Below are 21,414 nucleotides of genomic sequence, written 5' to 3' on the forward strand. Positions count from 1 at the left end.
AAAAAAAAAAAAACCCACATGGCAGGAAGCGTGATATTTACAATTTTGTTCCTGCCCGTGGTTCGGCATGGAACAAAAGAAGAAATAGGATAGCAGTCGTGGTTTTTCGTCGCTTCAAACGAAGAACTTACAGTAGAGAGAAAACCTGCGTAAATAACAGGAAAAAAACCATGGCACGGGCCTGCGGAACCGCTCTTGGGGCCCGATCAGCCGCTCAGTCACGTCCATGATGAGGGCGGGATAAGCGGTATGTACAGGAGGAGGTACTGGGCGCCATGGAGACTACTCAGGCCGAACACTTATCAGATTGGGGAGCGCTGTCACCCTGAGCTTCTTCATCTCATTCGCTGTCACCCTGCACGAATCCAGCGTCAGCGAGCGCAGGTTCTGCAGCGCCTTCAGGTGACGGAGACCGGAGTTGGACACCCGAGAGTTGGAGACATTCAAGGAGATCAAAGCGGTCAAGCCTGTAAAAACCAGATCCGTCAGACAATGAGCACGTACAAGCAGATGCCATGTTGACAGGGAGGACGAAATAGTACCAGAAATCAGCTCCAGGGTTTTGTCTGTCAGCTTGGCATTTTGCGAAAGGTTGAGGAGCGTCAGAGCTTTGAGGTCCTTGATATTCTTCACTCCAGCATCAGTGATTGACCCACCGCATACCTCAAGGGACTCGAGATTCTTGAAATCTGATGCAGCATAAATCATGCCAGGGATAAGAGGGTGAGGTCGCGCACTCAAGTGCAGAAAGTTACAAATAATTTCGAATGACATTTCTGCTAAATGGTCTTAGAATTGGGTGGTACAATGCTTAAAAGCAAGATCCAAGAGAAATATAACTGGCTCTATGTTTCTGATATAACCTCAACTATTAGCTTAGGTACAGCAGAGTAGCGGACAGACAAGTGTTCATACAAGTGGTTGCAACAAATGTAGGCTGGCGTAACCAATACAACAATGTGAAAATGATCGTGGAGGTGTGCTCTTACATCTCAAGAAGCTTGTCCCATGGTCAGTCACCCGAGCTCCGAAAAGGTCAAGATGAGTCAACCCAGTAAGACCTGTATTACCTCCAGGGATCAAACCTCTATCAAGTAATGACAGAAACAAGAATTCATGACCAGATTAAGTGCATACTGCAAAATTATGCTATTCCTTGTATCACAAATCTTATGTAACCACCAAGCTTGCTAATATGAAATATCAAGCACAAAAAAGAACACATATGGCACACGAGGTCCATATGAGACAACAAACTCTGCGTAATAAGTACCTTCATTCTAAAACCTTATCCCAGATGATGATCAGACCAACCGATTCGCCGTTTTAGAAAGGACCGATGAGAGTGAAATCAGCCTTCTTCCATAGGACAAAATTTATCGTTGGTAATGGTACTTCCACGAGATTCTGGGAGGATACGTGGCTAGGGGAGATGCCTCTAGCTATCCATTATCCTTCTCTATAATATTGTTCAGCGTAGAGATGCTTACGTTGCAACAGTATTACAGTCCAATCCTCTCAATATTCAATTCAGAAAGACTTTAGCGGGAAACCGTTGGAAAGCTTGGCTCCATCTTGTGAGAAGATTGACGGATGTTCACCTTTCTCAACAGCCAGATCAGTTGCACCGGAAACTAACCAAGAATGGAGTGTTTTCGGTAAAATCCATGTATTTGGATATTATCAACTCTGGCTCTATCCCTCGATCTGTGCATATTTGGAAAGTCAAAGTGCCCTTAAAAATTAAAGTGTTCATGTGGTTTGTCCACAAACAAGTCATTCTCACTAAGGATAATTTGGCAAAACGTAACCGGACAGGATCTCGAAGATGTAACTTCTGTGATCATGATGAATCTATCAAACACCTCTTTCTTGATTGCCCAATGGCCAAAATTTTATGGCGGTCTGTTCATATAGCATTTAACATTACTCCTCCAAATAGCATCCACGCGTTATTCGGGACGTGGCTAAATGGAGTTGAGACAGAAATGGCGAAACATATCCGTGTAGGAGTATGTCCTTTATTATGGGCTATATGGAACTGCATGAACGATTTGGTTTTTAACAGAACAACACATATTCATTTCTTGCAGGTTATTTTCCAGGCCACTACATTGATCCGTATGTGGTCGCTACTCACTCCGACGGATGCCAGGGAGCGTATGGTTACTGGGTCTATCCGTTGGAAGACGGTAGCGCGGGCTATCTTCAACCGGTTTGGATGGCGGTCATGTAATAGGATAGGTGTTTAGTTTCCTATCTATCTTTATTCTGCCGGTTGTGGCTATCCCGTTTTCATATTTTTAGCTCTTTGTGAGCCCTTTTGCTTTTTGAGACTTGGGAGACTTTGTTGAACTGTTTGCTTATTAATAAAATGTGCTTATTAATAAAATGGCCGCATGCATCATTCTGATGCAGAGGCCGGGGGATAACCTCCTTTTCGAAAAAAAAATATGAGACAACAGAGAAAGCCACAACAAGCATGCCATAGTGAAAAACAGAACTGCCCCAGCAACTGGCAACTAACAGGTCTCGCGTCGCTACTGAGCATTAGTATCATTTTAACTCAATGAGTTGACAAAGGATTATGTGCCAATTGTAACATGTAATATATACCTATGAGTGCTGCTAAGCCAACATCAGTTATCAGGCGATTGTCAAGATTAACTGACTTCAGTGAATTCAACATGGAGATCTTCTTCATGCCAGTGTCTGTAACCAATGTAAATGAGAGATTTATGCTGTGCAAATTCCGAAGACCTGCAAAATGGAACAGCTTTGTGTTTAGGATGTCTCCCATGCCTGTGCAATAGCCGAACCGGAAGGAACAAAACAACTGCAGATAACTTCTTATTCAGCAAGTCCTGGTGACAACAAGTATTATAATTTCCTTAAGTGAAGAAACAATACACGACCATGTATGGACAGTCTGTAACTAGAGCACATCTTGATGAGGTGTTTGATAATATTCAAGAAGGGTAATATAATGAGAATGGGTGAAGGTATGCATTTTGAGTCTTAACTTCTCTAAATGAAAATAACTACTTGTCGGAAACATCATATTATCTAGTGATCATTGACGTTTTCGCCATCTTGGCATTCTTCTAATACAAAACGACACGAGTTTTGGCGCGTGTTCGGGATAAAAGTAACCGCTAAATTGCATTGATATAATATGGTAGAAAAAAAAATGATGGCTCCTCTCGCGCAGCCCCGCTCCCGCTCCTAGCCCCCCCCCCCTCCCCTCCCCAGCCCCGCCGCCGTCGACTCCCTGCCGGTAGCCCTCCTCGCTAGCCCTCCCCCTCTCCCTCCCGCCCATGGCGCCGCCCTCCCCCTCCCACTCCCTCCCCGGAGACCGGGTCTCCTCCGGCGACGACCGCTGGTCTGGCTCTGAGAGCTCGGCCTCCACGCGCTCCTACAGCGAGGTGGCCCGCACTCCACCTCCGGCGCGGCCCCCGTGACTGCGACGGCGGCTCCACGGCTGCCCGCCTCTGCTCGCCTCGGCCCCCACTCGAAGATACATCGCGTCTCCGGCGGCGCCACGGTTGACGCTGATGGCTTCCGGCAGCCGCGCAGGCGGAACCGTCCCCAACCTCGCCGCTCGCCGCTGCCGGCCCCCCCTCCATCGCGGCGCCCGCGCAGCCCCTCCTCGAAGGAGGTCGCCGGGCTCTGCTTCCAGTGCCTCGACCACCGCCATCGCGTCCGCGATTGCACCAATGACATTCGGTGCAGGCGATGTTTGGTCTCTGGCCACGAATCCCGTGGATGCGACGAGTTCCACCGGCGCGCCGGCCGCGCCCCGCCCGCTGCAGCCGTGTACGCCGCTCCCCGCGAAGCACAACGCTCCCCACCTCCAACTCCGGCAATGCCTGTGAACACGGCTGAACCAGCGCGCATCATCATGTCGCGCTCCGTCGAGATGGAGGAGGTGGAGGAGGTGCTGAGCCGTGTGATGGTGGCCACCATCATGGGAACGCGGCCCCAAGTGACCGCCGACGAGGTTGCCCAACTCCTGTGCTCCATGTTCGGCTTTGAAGACGGAGACTTCACCACCCACCTGCACAAGCCTGAGGATTTCCTCATCATCTTCGGCTCTCGTGCCTCCAAGGACCGCATGAACGGTGACCACTACATCCGCAGCCCGCGCTTCTCCCTGTCGTTACGCCCATGGTGCAAGCTTGCCCATGCCGGCTCCGGCGGGTTTGAATACCGCGTTGAGCTCGAGCTCCGCGGCATCCCCGCTAATGCCTGGCATCTCACAACGGCGGAGCACATCCTTGGTACTAGCGTTTGGATTGAGCGCCTCCACCCCCTGACGCGTTCCCGTGCGGACCTCACCACCTTCCGCCTCTCCGGTCGAGCTCACGACCCGGCCGCCATCCGTCGCGCCGCCATACTGGAGATTGTCGAGGTTACTCCGGGCCGCTCTGCCTCCTCCCCCCCTCCCCCCGACGGTCACCACCCTCACTTACCCGATCGCCCTCGCCCGCTCTGACGTCGACCACACCCACGCCCGCATTGATGCTCCGCCCGCTGGCGAAGAGGGTGGCGATGATGCCGATGTCAGCGCCGACCCCGGCCCGAGTCGCAGCCGCCATCGCCGCCGTGGCCGTGGCCGCAAGCGCCGCCGCACTACTGCCGCGCCGGATGGACGCGCTGATGGCATGGCTATGGACACTGCTGGCTGGACGCGCTCCCGTGGCCAGCAGCGTGCTGATGGCGTGGCCGTCGCCGCTGCCTGGTTCGGAGCCTGCGCCGCCGCGTGTTCCCTACCGCCGCCGGCGACTATGCCCCCCTCGGACCGGTGCATGGATGCCTGGCCCACCACCCGCGCTGCGGCTCACCCCCCTCGTCATAAAGCCAAAAGAGGAAAGAGGGGAGGAAAGAAAAAGCACGCAAGAAAGGAGGCTGCGCTAGCCAAGGCTGCGGCAGCAGCAGATCCCAGGCCAACAGGATCGCATCAGCGGTTGGCCGTGCATGTCGCGGCCCTAGCTGGCTCCCAACCGCTGGTGCCAACTCCCCCGACAGGATCGCCTCAGTGGGAGGACATGCATGCCGCTGCGCCAGCCGGCCCCCATCTGCTGGAGCCAACCCCCCACCCCCCCTGACGCCGGGCCCGACGAGACCCGTCACTTGTGTTGCCTAGCGACCTGGTGGGCGCGGTCCCCGATGACGAGCCCACCTGCAGCGAGGTCCCGAACTCCCAGCCAATGGCGCCACCCATCACTGTTGTGGATGTTGATCCTCTGTCGGGGCAAAACGTCGCTTTGCACGCATCAGCGCCTGCCGCCGCCATCCTGCATGCTGGCCAATCTGCGCGGACGGACGCGCGTGATCTCCAATCTGATGCCGCCTTGCCGCCACCCCATGGCTTACTGGTTACTGCTGCTGAGCTTGATTGCCAGCCCGCAAGCTCCTCGGCAGCCCAAGCCCAGGTGCGGATCCTCCAAAGCCCCCAAAGCCCGGACGGCCCATCAGATGAGGAGGCGATTCAGACGCCAACACCCACCATCAAAAGCGCGACACGCTTTGCGTCCCCCCTGTCACGCTCCGCCGCAGCCGCCTGCGTGCTCCCTCGACAAGCTCCTGGACCCTTGGTGACTTCCTCGCCGCGGCCACCAGGCAGCTCAGCTCGGTCCTCCCCACTCCTAGCCGTAAGCAAAGAAGGCAGCCGCTGAATTTTTCCCAACCTCGGCGCGGGCGCTCGGCCACCGCGGCCAAGACGAAGACCGGTGCACCGCCTACTACCGAACGACGCGCGCAGGTGCAGATACTGCACACGCTCGGCATCGTCGGTGTGTATCAGGCGATCACCCCGGAAGCCATGAAAGCATACGATGATGTGTTTGCTGCGCCGATCCCCAAGACCGTCCTTGCGGCCATTGCGGCGCTGGTTGGACGCGAGCTCCCCGCCGACCCCTCCGTCGCACCGGTTACCACGGTCATCGCTGGTAGGCCGATCGAGGCCTAGCCGCGCGTGTGGGCCCCCTGTGTTGATCATGCTTTTATGGATCATGGCCTGAAAATTATCGTTTGGAATGTGCGCGGATTGAACGCTCGCGCTCGGCGCACCGCCATTCGCTCGTTTATTGTTTCTACCGACGCGTCGATCGTTTGCTTCCAAGAAACCAAGATGGAGTTCATCCACATGTCTACTGTCCTTGAAACACTCGGTTCGGACTTCGACGACTATGTTTACCTGCCGGCGATCAGCACTCGCGGCGGTATACTGCTGGCCTGGAAGAGCAGGATGGTGACTGCTGACAATCACATGTTCAGCCCCAACACACTCACTACCCAGGTCTCGACTCCATCGAGCGCTGCTGCACCTTGGTGGCTGACCATTGTTTATGGGCCGCAGCAGGATCATGAGAAGATCGCGTTCCTTCAGGATATCCGCGACGTAAGCGCCAATTGCGCCGGTCCATGGATGCTTTGCGGGGACTTCAACTTGATCTATCGAGATGAAGACAAGAACAATGGGAACATCAACAGACGCATGATGGGGCGCTTCCGCCGTGTTATCAATGACCTCGTGCTTAAGGAGGTTTACCTCAATGGTCGACGATACACATGGTCGAATGAGCAGACCCCGCCCACGCTGGTTCACCTCGACCGTGTCCTCTGCACTGCGGACTGGGAGGAGCGGCACGGAAAGTGCCACCTTCGCTGCCTCGCCTCGGTTGTCTCCGATCATAGCCCACTCATGCTTGACTGCTCACCATTGCCCCTAGTGCATCGGCGCTTTCATTTCGAGGAGTACTGGACGCGCATTGAGGGCTTCCAGGACGTGGTTGCGGCTGCTTGGAGTTCGGTGGACGACCCGAGCCCGTTTCGCCGCATCATGCGGCGCTTGCAGGCCACCGCGCGCATGCTCACGAGCTGGAGTGCTCGCGCCATGGGCAACATCCGCGACCAGCTCGCGATCTCGCGTGAGCTGCTCCTGCGTCTTGACTCGGCCCAGGAGCTCTGCCAGCTAACACCCCACGAGGACTGGCTCCGCCGACAGATCAAGCTGTCATATCTTGGCCTCGCTTCGCTGGAGCGAACTTTGGCACGACAGCGTGCGCGCATCTCTTATCTCAAAGATGGCGACGCCCACACATCCTTCTTCCATCGCCAGTGCACCTATCGCAAGCAGAAGAACATGATCCACTCCCTGATGGTTGACGGCACCGTGCTCACTGATCATGCTGACATGGCCGCGGCGGCCTTCGCGCACTTCGATTCCTTGCTCGGGACCGATCGCCCTCGATATTGCACCCTTGACCTACAGCACATCATCGAGCCGACCGTCCTTGACGACCTGGAAGCCCCATTTAGTGAAGACGAGATTTGGCAAGCCATAAAGCGCTTACCAGCGCGCAAGGCGCCCGACCCTGATGGCTTTACCGCGGAGTTCCTCTGATCCTACTGGCCCGTCGTCAAGCATGACTTCGTCTGCGCCTTCCAGCAGCTCCATGCGCTCCGGGGACGAGGATTCAGCTGCCTGAACCAAGCGCTGCTCACGCTGATCCCAAAGCGCGCCGACGCTGCCAGTCTGTTCGACTACAGGCCCATCAGCCTAATTCACCTCGTCGCCAAGATCTTCGCGAAGATGTTACCCCTCCGCCTTGCGCCCAAGCTGAATGACTTGATCAGTCCCATCCAGAACGCCTTCATCCCCGGGCGCAGCCTCCATGACAATTTCTTGATCGTGCGACAGTCGGCACGCCTCCTCCACCAGATGGGAGCCCCGCGCATCCTCCTCAAGCTCGACCTCACCCGCGCCTTCGACTCCGTCTCGTGGCCCTTTCTCTTCGAGGCCCTGCGTCGATACGGTTTCGGCGACCGCTTCCTCGGCTGGATCGCTATCCTGCTATCGTCGGCCAGCACCGAGTCCTTAATGGCGCGCCTAGACCTGTGATCTGGCATCGATGTGGACTCCGCCAGGGCGACCCTGTGTCACCGCAGCTCTTTGTGCTTGTTGTCGACACGTTGGGGCGCTTGTTCCACCGAGCTGCCGAGCTCAACGTTCTGCAACAGCTGCACCCCCGTCGCGCGATTCCCATCATCTCGCTTTATGCCGACGACGTCATCCTCTTCTGCCACCCCTCACCTAGCGACACGTTGGCGGTCAGAGAGATCCTGCAGCTTTTCGGCCGTGCGTCAGGCCTGCGTGTCAACTTCCAGAAGAGCACGGCCACGATGATCCGTTGCGCGGACGACGAGGTCGCCCCGGCCGTTGTGACCCTGGGATGCCCCCTCGCGGAGTTCCCATCACCTATCTGGGCATCCCCCTCACCTTGCGACGCCCGACGGCTGCCCAGCTGCAACCCGTCGTCGACAAGACTGCCGGGAAGCTGCCCACTTGGAAGGCGCACCTCATGAACAAGGCTGGTCGCCTCGCCTTTGTCAAGTCCGTCCTCAGTGCAATTCCCCTGCATCAGCTCCTTGTGCTCACGCTGCCGAAGAAAATCCTCAAACTCCTTGAGAAGATCCAGAGAGGATTCCTTTGGGCTGGCCGTGCCGATGCTCAAGGCGGCAACTGCCACGTGAATTGGCGCCGCGTCTGCCGCCCTACCAGCCTGGGCGGCCTTGGCATCCATGACCTGGAGCGCACGGGCCTCGCCTTGCGCACTAGATGACCTGGAGCGCACGCACAGATGGAAACAGAGCACGGGCTGGCCTCGACCTCCAGTTCTCAAGCGAGGAACATGCATTCTTTTTCGCGTCCACCTTCATGATCATTGGCGATGGTCGACGGGCATTGTTTTGGGAGGACCGCTGGATCAACGGACGATCCATCTCTGAGATCGCTCCTCAGCTGTACGCCCTCATCCCCAAGCGCAGCCGCAAAAGCAGAACGGTGGCAGACGGCCTTCAGGCGCACCAGTGGGCTTCAGACATTCAGGGCACTCTTGGCATCCAAGAGATTGGCCAATACTTGCTAACCCCACCCTCTCTGCTGAACCGGACCATCTCCAATGGAAGTGGAATGCTTCAGGCACATACACCGCGCAGTCCGCGTACCTAGCCACCTAACATGGCTCTACATCCTGCCCGGCATGGCAGCTTACCTGGAAGAGCTGGGCCCCCCGCGAGTGAAGTTCTTCCACTGGCTCGCTAACTTGGGACGCTGCTGGACGGCCGATCGCCTCGCCCGCCGCGGATTGCCGCACCCCCCTCGCTGCCCGCTTTGTGATCAGATGCCGGAATCGATGAACCACCTGATCCTGGAATGCTCCTTCACCAAGCAGGTTTGGCATGACGTCCTGTCTTGGCTGCACCTACCATGCAGCGCGCCTAATGGTGAAGGCTCCCTATCTGTCTGGTGGCGTTCAGCGCGGCAGGCCACGCCCAAGCCGATGCACAAAGGGCTCACAACCGCAACGCTGCTGATCCCTTGGATGACATGGAAGCATCGCAACGATTGCGTCTTCAATGCTGCAACCCCATTGACTAGCGTCTTGGTAGCAAGGATCAAGGAAGAAGCTGCACTTTGGGCAACCGCAGGTGCTCGAGGCTTGCGTGTCATCCTCCCACAGACCTGGGACGTCCACTGATGTTTTTGTGTTTTGTCTGTACCAGAGCCTCCTAGGAGGATGTAACAAGCTATCTCTCTTTTCAATATAATGACGTTTTCTCGAAAAAAGATTAAGAAAAATGCACTAGGAAACTATGACAAGATCCACATAAAAATAAAATTCGCATATCGGTAATTCTCCCTGCCTCTGCATCATAAGATGCACACAGCCAATATTATCCATTAGTATGCTGGTTTTACTCCCCCGCAAAAAGAAAGTATGCTGGTTTTACTGCACAATGATTGTCATATTCATTACATCTTTTATGCAACTTTTATCCAGTGTTTTACGATATGAATGGAATAGCACTTGACTGCTATAAGAAATGAGAACTGAAAAGATCAATATCAAAAGTTAAGACCAACCAGAAAGATGCTGGAGCCCGTTGCTTCCAATTGCAGTGTCAGAAAGCTCCAAGCTTTTCAATAACACAAGGCCTACATTAACACAGGGACAGAATCTCGTAAGCATAAAGAGAACAATATTACCCATGATTACAATCAAGTAATACTCCAAAGCAGCCGCAAGTACAAGCCAACATTACAATTTAGCTAAATAAGGTGTTTGTAACAAATTTCCAGTCAACAGCATATAACTGATGCTAATTCTGCGCTAATATCAAGGCAGTCACAAGGAATAAAAAAAATAAAAATCAACTTATTAAATACAACCCAATTTTGAGATCAAACACCTACTGAAGACCGTGAATGAAAATAATTAATAGAAAACTACTTCATAAATGCTAAGCCCCAAGATTGTTCATAAACCCTCAAGAGTGGTAAGAAAATAACCCACCCTTCAGATGTAGTAGACCTTCATCTCCGATCTTGCATGAATCCAGGTTTAAGGACTCCAAATTGGTTAGTCCTACAAGGATAAAAATGCATGGCTAGGTTTATATACCACATAAAAGTCATGCAACTCAAAAATGATTGTCTAGCTTTGATGTATTTCTTCAGGCACTAAAAATAGAAGAAGTGTGGGGTCATCAGTCTACAGCCACTAGCATGATATGCCAATGTACAAGGGAATTCCATGCATTGCTTTTTATCTTGTCTTTTCGGTCTGCGATGGGCAGTTAATTTAGAGACATATATGAAGTACAACAGTATATTGTGCTTATTAATGTGCAAAAATCTCCAACATTTCAGCTATCAAAGCAACCGCCAACAATTTGTCAATTTCATGTCTTATCAACAGTATCAAGTGTTTCCAGGCCTGTTCATTATTAATTCATTATAATATAACCATTATTGGCACCAAGCCCATTTCTCCTTCCAAACACACGTACTCGTGCCGTTACAAGAAAGAAGCATCTAATAAGGTGATATCGGGGTGCAAAATCGAGCTAGAAGTGTTGCATAGATAAACCAGCAGATGTGACCCCAATACTGACACATTCTACATGTAAACATAAAAAAACTGAAGAATATGAGATAAATTTTAAGCAACATAGTCATACCTTTCAGATGCACCAAACATGCATCTGTAATATGGTTAAAGCCCAAATTTAAGACCTTCAAATTTTTAAGATCTGCAGAGCAGCAGCATTTTAATGAATAAAAGACAACAGCATGACACGAATTTGCAGTGTACTATGTAGTTATCATGACAATACATATCAAGTGCTAACTAAGAGAGATGAACTGAGAAAATAATCTTGACTTAACAGTTACCTTAATTCTCTTTGTGTAGCACACAAATGGCAGATTCAAAGGACATTTAATAATATGTGTATGTTGGAACTTACATGTGTGAAAACTCACACGTGTTCGCATGCACTGTGAATTTTCAAGGAGGATCCAAAATATTTATGCATCGAAAACAAGAAGCATTTCTAAAAGAGGTTATACGATAATTTTTTGAAACTGCCAGTTCGACCAAACAAAAGTTTCATAACCATTTTCGTTAACACATGTGCTTGCTTATTTTGAAATTGCATTGCTCCATCATGGTTAGAAAGAACACAACATTTACCTTCAAAGCTTCTGCAGCCTTCATCATATATGCCACACCGATTCAAATTCAACAACATCAGTGAAGCCAATCCTACAGAAGCAAATGATGCATAAGGTTATATTTTTACTCTTTAATGTCTTCAACATGAAAATGTAATTGCCTTGCATAATTTGTAGCAATTCTGGTTTCAACTTACAGACAAAAAAATACTAGTACTATTTTTCCCCGGTAAAGGGAGATTTAATTGACTCTTAACAACATATCGAGCGATACATCCATAAAGAGTTTACCAACCTCTGCATAACAAGATATCCACAGCCCTTACAAGACAACTGTAAAACACAAGAACAAGCCCAAGCGACCCTGGAAACGGATAATATATCCTACTTCGGCGGTTCGTAGAAGTGCTAGGGTTAAGCTTAAAAAAATCCATGATGACTTATGAAAGGAATATTTTGGAATAGCAGAGGTCTGGCTGACTTGGCTAAACGAAGGTTCTTGGCTGAGACAACGATGGAGCAATAATTAGATTTTATTGCGCTATTGGAAACACGACGAGATAACTTTACCTCACAGTTCCTTGGAACTCTATCCGGAGGAATTGATTTTAATTGGCACGTCTTACCTCCTAGAGGAAGATCTGGTGGGATATTACTAGGGGTTCGGTGTGAAACACTTGAGGTGCTTAACGTGGTTTGGGGAGATTTTGCGGTCAAGTTTCGGGTGAGATCAAAATTGGATGGTTTCCGATGGTCTCTCGTGACTGTATATGGGGCAGCACAACCTGAACTCAAACCAGATTTCTTAGCCGACTTGGTGCGGATCTGTGGAGATGAAACTCTGCCAATCCTAGTCGGTGGGGACTTTAATATAATTCGGAGGAGAGATGAAAAGAACAATGACAATTTTGATGGACGTTGGTCTATGATGTTTAACATGATTATCGAGTCTTAATTTGAGAAAAATTGAGCTCACCGGTAGACAATTTACATGGGCCAATTTGTTGCCCACTCTGACTTATGAGAAGTTGGATAGGGTACTCGCTAGTGTGGAATGGGAACAAAAGTACCCATTGGTGTCGGTTCATGCGATGCAGAGGGCAAAGCCTGTTAGTGGAAGAACTAGTATTGAGAGATGGCAAAATAAAATCAGACACATGAGACAGTTCTTGCGAGGTTGGGCCAGAAACGAGAGTGGGATTTACAAACAAGAAAAAGAGCGACTCACTCAATTGATTGAAGCGCTAGATTTAAAAGCTGAAAGCAACCTTCTTACGGTTAATGAGCAAAGCTCCAAGTCCGAAGCTGAGCAAGGCTTACGAGCTCTTCTTAGAGAAGAGGAGGTTGCGTGCTAAAGTGCTTAAGGTTGTCCAAGGGGATGACAATACACAATTCTTCCATATGATTGTGAATGGCAAACATAGGAAGAAAAAAATCATACAGCTTGAACAGGACGAGGGGACAATTGTGGGGCATGAGAATCTGAAAGCTTGTATCTTTAATTACTACTCCCTCCGTTCGGAATTACTTGTCTCGAAAATGGATGTATCTAGAACTAAATATGTCTAGATACATCCATTTCTTCGACAAGTAATTCAGAACGGAGGGAGTATAAACAACTTTTGGGGCATCCGGAAGCTAGCACGGTGGCCCTAGATGAATCTGTTATTGGAGATATCCCTCAGCTCCAGGTAGAGGAGAATGATATTCTATCTGCACCGTTTACTGAGAAGGAGGTTCTGGATGCAATCTCACAAATGAAACCGAATAAAGCACCGAGACCAGATGGGTTTCCAGCTGAATTCTATAAGAAATGTTGGCATATTATTAAGGATGATCTTATGCCTATGTTTCATGATTTCTTTAACGGTCATTTAGAGTTGTTTCATCTTAACTTTGGCATGATTACGCTGTTGCCAAAGAAAGAAGAGGCAGTTCGGATCGAACAATTCAGGCCCATATGTCTTCTTAACGTGAGTTTCAAAATTTTTGCAAAGGTGGGTACCAATAGATTGACACAGATTGCTCATTCCGTGGTACAACCGAGCCAGACAGCGTTCATGCCAGGGCGACACATACTTGAAGGGGTGGTCGTTTTGCATGAAACGCTACATGAAATTCATTCGAAGAAGCTAGATGGGGTTATCTTCAAAGTGGATTTTGAGAAGGCATATGATAAAGTTAAGTGGCCTTTCCTTCAGCAGGCAATGCGCGTGAAAGGATTTAGCGAGGCCTGGCGGAACCAAGTGGGTTCTCAAGTCCAGAAGGGTAATGCCAGAATCACGGTTAACGATGATATCGGTCATTACTTTCAGACACACAAGGGTTTGAGACAAGGAGATTCCATGTCTCCTCTCTTGTTTAATGTAGTAGCCGATATGTTGGCCATTCTTATTGGCAGGGCCAAGCAGCATGGTCAAGTGGAGGGGTTAGTTCCTCATCTGGTCGATGGAGGAGTATCCATCTTACAGTACGCTGACGACACTATCTTATTCATGGAACATGACATTGCTAAGGCGCGTAACATGAAACTTATATTATGTCTCTTCGAACAATTGTCTGGTTTAAAGATAAACTTTCACAAGAGTGAGTTGTTCTGCTTTGGGAAGGCCAAAGACGAGCAAGACACTTATAGACAACTGTTCGGGTGTGAATTAGGTTCTTTACCATTTAGTTATTTGGGCATACCGATTCACCACTGTAAGCTATCCAATAAAGAATGGAAGTGTGTCAAAGATCGAATTGAAAAAAAGCTTAGCTGCTGGAAGGGCAGGCTTATGTCTTATGGAGGTCGGCTAGTGCTGATTAACTCTGTACTGACTAGTATGCCGATGTTCCTACTATCGTTCTTCGAAATTCCAAAAGGGGTACGGAAGCGACTTGATTTCTTCAGATCTCAGTTCTTCTGGCAGTCAGATGAGGCCAAGAGGAAATACCGTCTCGTGCGATGGGATATCCTTTGCCGACCAAAAGACCAGGGGGGTCTCGGTATTGAGAACTTAGAAATCAAGAATAAATGCCTTATGAGCAAATGGCTCTACAGGTTAGAGACAGAGCCGGAGGGCATGTGGGCACAGATTTTGCGGAATAAGCATTTACAGTCAAAAACGCTCGCCCAGGTTACCATGAGACCAACTGACTCGCCATTCTGGAGAGGGCTTATGAGAACGAAGGACTTGTTCTTTCGTAGGGTCAAATTCTTGGTTGGCAATGGGATGTCAACAAGATTTTGGGAGGATACGTGGTTAGGAGAGACACCCCTGGCCGTACAATATCCCACCCTTTATAACATTGTGCAACGTAAGGAGGATTACATAGGCACAGTTTTCCAAACGATTCCTTTGAATATTCAGTTCAGACGTGCGTTAGTTGGTGAGCGATGGACTGCCTGGATGCACTTGGTTCGGAGATTGATAGATGTTCAACTCTCCGACCAGCCGGATTCGACGCAATGGAAATTAGCTAAAAATGAGGTATTTACAATGAAATCTTTCTATATGGATTTGATTAATTCTGGCCCAATCTCAAGATCGTTGCATATTTGGAAGATTAAGGTTCCCTTGTGTATTAAAAATTTTATGTGGTTCGTCCACAAGCAAGTAATACTCACCAAGGACAACTTAATCAAGAGGCGATGGGTAGGTAGTTCACGTTGTTGTTTTTGTGATCATGATGAAACAATACAACATTTATTCCTTGAATGCCCACTGGCCAAATTGCTTTGGAGAACGATTCATATAGCCTTCAACATTAATCCTCCAGTTGACATTGAGTCGTTGTTTGGAACGCGGTTAGCTGGGGTTGAACATACTACTGCGGCTCGTATTCAGATTGGAATATGTGCGCTTCTGTGGGCTATATGGAACTGTAGGAATGATTTGATTTTTAACAGACAACACACTTTTAACTTTCTTGCAGGTCATCTTCAGAGCTACCGCATGGATCCGTACGTGGTCCTTACTCACTCCTATGGACTCCAGGGAGCCTTTGGTTACTGGGTGCAACCAGTGGGAGATGGTAGCACGGGCTATATTCAACCGGTTCCGCGGTTCGGATGGCGGCCGCATAACAGGATAGGAGTCTAGGAAGCTTATCCTTCATATTGCCGTACCGGTTGTGATTGTCAGCATGTACTTTTCTTTTATTCTTTTGCTTCGCTCCGCTTGCGAGCTGTAATACTTTTATGACTTTCTGATACTTCCTGGATTTTCTAATAAGATGGCTGCAGGCATCGTCATGATGCAGAGGCCGGGGGTACGCCTCCATTTCCAAAAAAAAAAAACAAGAACATGAATCATATATGACTCGCATAAATCAGTGACCAATGCAAGACAAGTGCTAAAGTTCATAAACCACTGGAAACTGGCTGGTCTATCCAAACCAGTAACACACTTGTTTTCCACAATAGGGCTGGCTAAGGCTATTAAGGACACTGACCCCAATCTCCATTTTAGGCGGAATAAAGATATTGTTATCTGTTCCACTTGACTTAAACATCAGAATTTTTAAATATTTTTTCTTTACAAAAACAAAAACGTTTTTGCTTAAACGACTCACACTGGAACAACCCAGGTAGCTAAATACGTACTAAACAAAGTGATTTAACTCTGCACTATCAGGAGACCTTACGTATGATGAACAGAACATATGAGACACGGTTAGGAGATGTTTGGAAGAACATTATTTCTTGGTAGGTTAAGGTAGTTAGTTAAAACTTGAAGTCCAGAAAGGCTCGCAAGGAGGAAAAGAATTATGTTCGCTACCCCTATTGCTATTGATGAAATCACCCTTCAAGCAGCAGAATCAGACTACTCTTTTCAATTTTTATTACGTCTATTACTAAGTTTTCGAGTAAACTGAAGTTACCAGTGACCTAGTACGAATTGCCAAAAATATAAGAAATAGTTTACTAGTTAACAAACTAAATGACCACGAATCTAAGAAAATGAACCATGCAAGCCTACTGAATCAAGGTACAAGCCATTATTAGGAAATTTGTGGAAAGTTGCAGGACCTGAGATAGCTTCCAAGCATGCAGCGGTCACTGGACAGCTCTCCAAGTTAAGATGAGTTAACTTAGACAAGCCTACAGAAAACAGATAAAATGTAAACACATAAGCTTTGGATCAGATCAACGTCAAGAAATTAAATACAGACCATGCACTGACCTATAGAACACCAAACAATGATCCTTGGATCATTCCAACACTCAAAATTAAAGCACCGAATTCTAAATAGGAAAGAGGCAGGTTATAGTCATGTTTACCTGTAAGATAAGAAATACCCAGATCTGTAATTCTGCAAGAAGACAATTGCAGTTCCTTCAAATTTGTGAGATCTGCAAAAGGAAAGTGCTTGTCAAATTTTCAGGGATGGGATATGTGGTATAGATTCATTAAATTTTAGCTGCACAAAATTATAAAACTTCCTTCGTATTAAGAGAACGGGTCTAAGTCTGACAGACGGCATATGATATACCAAAGCAGAGAATATCAAAGGAAACAAATAGATTATTTTGTTACCTGATAAATACTTGATATCTGAATCTGTAATGTAGTTACAATATCTCATATTAAGTGACTCCAGCTTTCTCAGGCCTGAAAACGATAATTGCTGCTCAAATACCAATATCAACAACTCAAAAGGTTGTCGAAGTTAAGAGGTGTCAAATGCCATCATGACATTCCAAAACAAAAGGATAGCATTTAAAACTTTAGGTCCTTATATCAGTAAGTAAATTAATGTGATATTCAGAAGGGTGATACCTTTCACATGAACCAGGCCACCATGAATCTTCAGGCATCGCTCAAGGTCAAGATTTACCAAATTAACTAAATTTGCAAACACTCTCATTCCTTCAGCAGTAACACCGCCACTTCTCTTGAAACTTAAAGATGTCAAGTATGAGAAACCTGCAAATCCAATATATAGCAAAATAAATAAAAACTTAATTCGCAGAAAGTTAGAATATTATTCTCCATTTGAAGTGAAAGCTTGGGCTTGCATAAGCCCATAAGCCAGGGGAGAGTTGGGCTTATTAAGATTAAGGGAGTTTAACTTTATCTAACAACCAATTCCAAAACCTGCTAGGATGCAATTGATTAGGCTTGCAGCGTTTGTAGCAGCTACAAGCTCATACTCAAGCCCATCTAATACCAAGACATTTAGATAAGAGTAACTCAGTAAGCAGTGTGTCACTGACCTGACAAAACTCCAAGGCCATGTTCTGAGACATTGTCACAGTAATTACATGATAAGCTTTGCATGTTTGAGCAATCACTAAGAAAATTTAAGCCACTGTCAGTAACTTCAGAGCAAGAAATGTCAACGGACAATAATGACTGCCTTTGTGAAGCCACTACTTCCATCCAGGCATCCTTAACTCCAGGATACTCCCCCAAACAAATGTCCTGATGGCGAAATACAAGAAGCAGTTATCCCGCGAAGACAAAGCTCTGTCTCAAAATATAGTATTCAGAATATTTTGTAAGTAAGATTTTATTAGGTTTGAGAAGTTGCCTTGTCATTTATAAATATCAAGTTTCAGTGTCAGATGATCCCAATACAAGGTGGTTATCGATTATATCCGAAGCAGGAAAGAGCACATAAAGTAATCAATAACATTAATTTTACATACAAGTACTAAGTTTGATGGAACCATATCTGGTTTACTACTTTCTTGATCAAGACCACCGGCTTATTGTTCAGTGTCTTATGAGACTAAATTGAGCATCACACTTGTAAGCATAGGCAGCGGAAACCTTACATGCAGCGCACAATCCCGAAAGGTTTCAAGTGATTCCTCCGTGAGGCAGTTCGAGTCCACCAGTTCATCGAAAATCTGCTGGCTGAGATCACTCGGCAGCATAGCAAGAGTAGAATACTTACTGATATCCTGCATATGCATTTGACGTCATTAGACAAAAATGCGGCATTTCTCAGCAAAGCAAAACACATACGTCCACGAAACTACCTTGCAGACTTTGGCGACACAGAGCTCCATGAGTGCCGGGCACCGGCCAGGGCCCTTCCCTGGTCCCTTGCGGGAGACATCGGAGCTGCTGCGGGGCAGCGTGAGCAGCAGCCATTTCAAGCTGCTGGTCTTCGAGAACCTCGTCGGTGTCTGGAGAGAGTCGTCGTCCTCCTCCACCAATTGGCTTCGCTTCCTTGAACAGACGCCACCCATGATCGGTGCGTACTGGAACTATCACTCCCCTGTCCCTGTGGACTCGAAGGGATCTATGATCCTGCACAATCTTGGTTCTGAATGACTGACAGTTGCATCGCGTCAACCGCCTCTACTTAATTAGTCAGCTTCCACTCCATTCTGCGACATGAAAGAAATCATACAGTTTTAGGAGCAGAACAGAACTTTACCATTACAGTTTATTTTTAAAAATATTAATCATGCATGATGCACCCAGCCACCCACTACATCATAGATGGCCAAAAACCCAATCCTGAATAAAATGGATCAATCGAAACCGAAGGTAGCAGTAAAACAAAAGGAGCGAGCACCAGTCCTGCAGCTACCCGAACAGCAGAGCCCAGCTCTCCAGCAGGCCAGCTGAAGTAACAAATCAAAAAAAATCCAAATAAATTAACAGCACAACTGCACTCCAATCCAAGCTCAGATGAACCAAGAGCCGATCAAAGCGACCTCAAGAACCTCGCCGATCAATCAATACGTATCGGATTAACGGACGGCAGTAGCAGTGGCAGATTACCCCGGCAAAAGCGGATAAAGAAGGTAAGCCAAGGCTTTGGGGGGAAAAGGAACAGTGGCCAAACTAACCCCGCAGAGCCCAGAGAGTCCCCACAAAGAAGCATGGAAACAAACAACGCCATAGTCGGCCGCCGAATTCTCACCTACCCCACCGCCGCGGAGCCGCCACGGAAGCCACCAGCAGCTAAACCCAAACCCCCGGCGCTAGGGGTCAGCTCCACGGTTTTAATCCCGCCGCTTCGACGCGAGGTTAACGAACGCAACGAGCTCTCGCCGGATGGGGGCAGCGCAGTGGAGAAGAAAGGAAGGGGAAAACTGTTATTGTAGCAAGAACCGGAGCTGCCGGAGAGCCCCACGTGTCCTGCGGGGGGCACGAAGCACGGCGTCCCTGGCTTGTGGGCCGGGGTGTCGGTCTGGACCTCTCGGGGCTGCCGGGAGCGGCCGGTAGCCGGTTTCGAGGATGGGATAAGGCGAAGAGGGGTGAAGCAAGGGGCCGGCCACACGCTACCGGCCGATTGTGCGGCCGGGTATGTCCGTATTGGCCCCCCCTTCTTTGGCGTACACACCGGACGAGACTTGCATACTCAGCGTGCTCCTATCATGTCCCCGCATACGTGACATGATTTGATTGAAACAAAATAAGATTTGGTCTCATCCCTTAAAATCAAGGGGAAGAGATGATTAGATTAAAAAAAGGAAAAAGACAGCCGTAGGATGGAGTGAAAGCACGGATGAAAACATGAGGAGGGAGCAGGCAAGCCGGATCCGTACACACCGCCTACAGTGTACACTTCAGTTATTGTTTGTTGTGATTCCTTCCCTTACTCTCTCTATCACAGTTTAAAAGGCACAGTTAAATTTGTGTGCGTTTTCACAATAGACAAGGTTTAGGACACATTACATTTATTTTTAGTAGCTAATTAGTATTTCAATATACTATTTCTATATGCATGCATAGTGTGAATGCTATTTTTTAACCCATCTCACAACCAATAGATAACCACCTAGATCTCTGAGAATTTCCAAGCGCGCCTTTTAAACCGTGACGGAGGGAGTATACAGTATAGGATAAGCCTAAGACTAGGCACAGTGGGAGTAACTTCAGCAGTAACATCGAGTCCAACTCAGTAAATTTGCTTATGTGACAATAAGTTAATGAGGAAAGAGGTAATTTGAATAACTTAGCTAGTTACTGTAACACCACATGTCCCAATAAAATGTGAGTCTATAACCTAATAAATGAAGTTTTACATGTTACCACACTAATATTACTAGTCACTATAAAAGTAGTAATATAGTCTAAGAATATGTGTATGTTACTCTCCACTGTGGCTAGTCTAAAAATGAATAGAGGTTGCGGACTCGGAGACTTGATACGGATGGTGGCATTTTTCTATATTTATTTCAGGGTTTTTTAATGTTTTTGTTTTGGCGGTATGACATGGCCCTCAACTCTAGAGAATTTGTGACGACTTCATTAATCTAAAGATTTGTCAGTTCAGTCTTTTGAAGGAGTCTTGCGATGAAAATAGGTTAATTTATCCTCGTCTCCAACTTACGCTGTCTGATGATTGTCGTGGTCTTAACTTGCACATTACTAGAGCTAGGGAGTCATTGACGAACATTGCCAGGAGACGCCAATGTTGATGATCTTAAACATGAATCACTGACCCGGAGAAGAATGTGAAGACCAGATAAATAGACCCAACCCATGTTAATGTTAGAAACATCATCGTGGATCCTATTGATGAAGCCACCCGCACCAACACGAATCGAGACGAAAGCATCATTTGGATAAATGAACCCTCACGCATCTGCAACGATACCGGAACTAGCAGCATACACAGAGGTATTTTGTTCAAAGCACAAACATCTCTAGGCCAGCCAATCAGCCATCGACCTTAGGTCACAAACAGTTCGGTGACATCGAGTTCAATCGTAGAGAGTGTGAGGGGTATTAGCAAAAGTGCAATGACGCTAAATGTGTCACCGATAGCGTGTTCTCGGGTGAATTAGTTAGCGAGCTCTCCTCCCCTCCCCTCCCCTCCCCTCCCGCGACGCGCCCGCGCGCGCCGGGGGAGAAACCCTAGCCACCGCTCCTCCCGTCCTCCTCCCCCTCCCTCCGGCCGGTAGGCGTTGACGGGCAAAGCCCGGTCGGCGCGGC

The 21,414-nt window shown here is 48.2% G+C and overlaps 1 protein-coding gene and 1 pseudogene across 4 annotated transcripts; one reads left to right on the plus strand and one right to left on the minus strand.

Annotated features, from left to right (window-relative positions):
* Positions 1-3: 3 nt before the first annotated feature.
* On the minus strand, positions 4-19,753 carry LOC147965412 (uncharacterized). Of its 4 annotated transcripts, none has more exons than XM_087528131.1 (16): positions 19,398-19,746; positions 18,498-18,851; positions 18,291-18,419; positions 17,727-17,934; positions 17,290-17,436; positions 17,047-17,121; positions 16,791-16,862; positions 16,539-16,610; positions 11,544-11,615; positions 11,029-11,100; positions 10,362-10,433; positions 9,932-10,003; positions 2,617-2,760; positions 990-1,061; positions 543-689; positions 4-467 (listed from the first exon to the last, which is right to left on the minus strand). In XM_087528131.1, exons 2-16 carry the CDS (start codon positions 18,708-18,710, stop codon positions 283-285), a joined length of 1,752 nt encoding a protein of 583 aa, XP_087384257.1. In that variant the 5' UTR covers positions 18,711-18,851; positions 19,398-19,746; the 3' UTR covers positions 4-282. The 4 variants fall into 4 exon arrangements, 3 of the variants coding, with proteins under 3 accessions (XP_087384257.1, XP_087384256.1, XP_087384258.1); XM_087528130.1 differs by having other exon boundaries at positions 19,394-19,746; XM_087528132.1 differs by lacking the exon at positions 19,398-19,746 and adding an exon at positions 19,252-19,383.
* LOC147965413 (uncharacterized) lies at positions 11,648-13,137 on the plus strand (annotated as a pseudogene).
* Positions 19,754-21,414: the final 1,661 nt, after the last annotated feature.

This window comes from Triticum urartu, chromosome 6A (genome assembly GCF_056163025.1).
Source record: "Triticum urartu cultivar PI428250 chromosome 6A, HENAU_Tu73, whole genome shotgun sequence".
NCBI lineage: Eukaryota > Viridiplantae > Streptophyta > Magnoliopsida > Poales > Poaceae > Triticum > Triticum urartu.

Excerpts from the sequence above, each read along its gene's own strand:
- LOC147965412 (XM_087528131.1), bottom strand. The coding sequence starts at position 18,710 with ATGGGTGGCGTCTGTTCAAGGAAGCGAAGCCAATTGGTGGAGGAGGAC. Across the intron at positions 10,434-11,028 it reads ATGTTTGGTGCATCTGAAAG|GACTAACCAATTTGGAGTCC; the intron begins GTATGACTATGT and ends TTATCCTTGTAG. Across the intron at positions 2,761-9,931 it reads CGGGCTCCAGCATCTTTCTG|GTCTTCGGAATTTGCACAGC; the intron begins GTTGGTCTTAAC and ends TCCATTTTGCAG.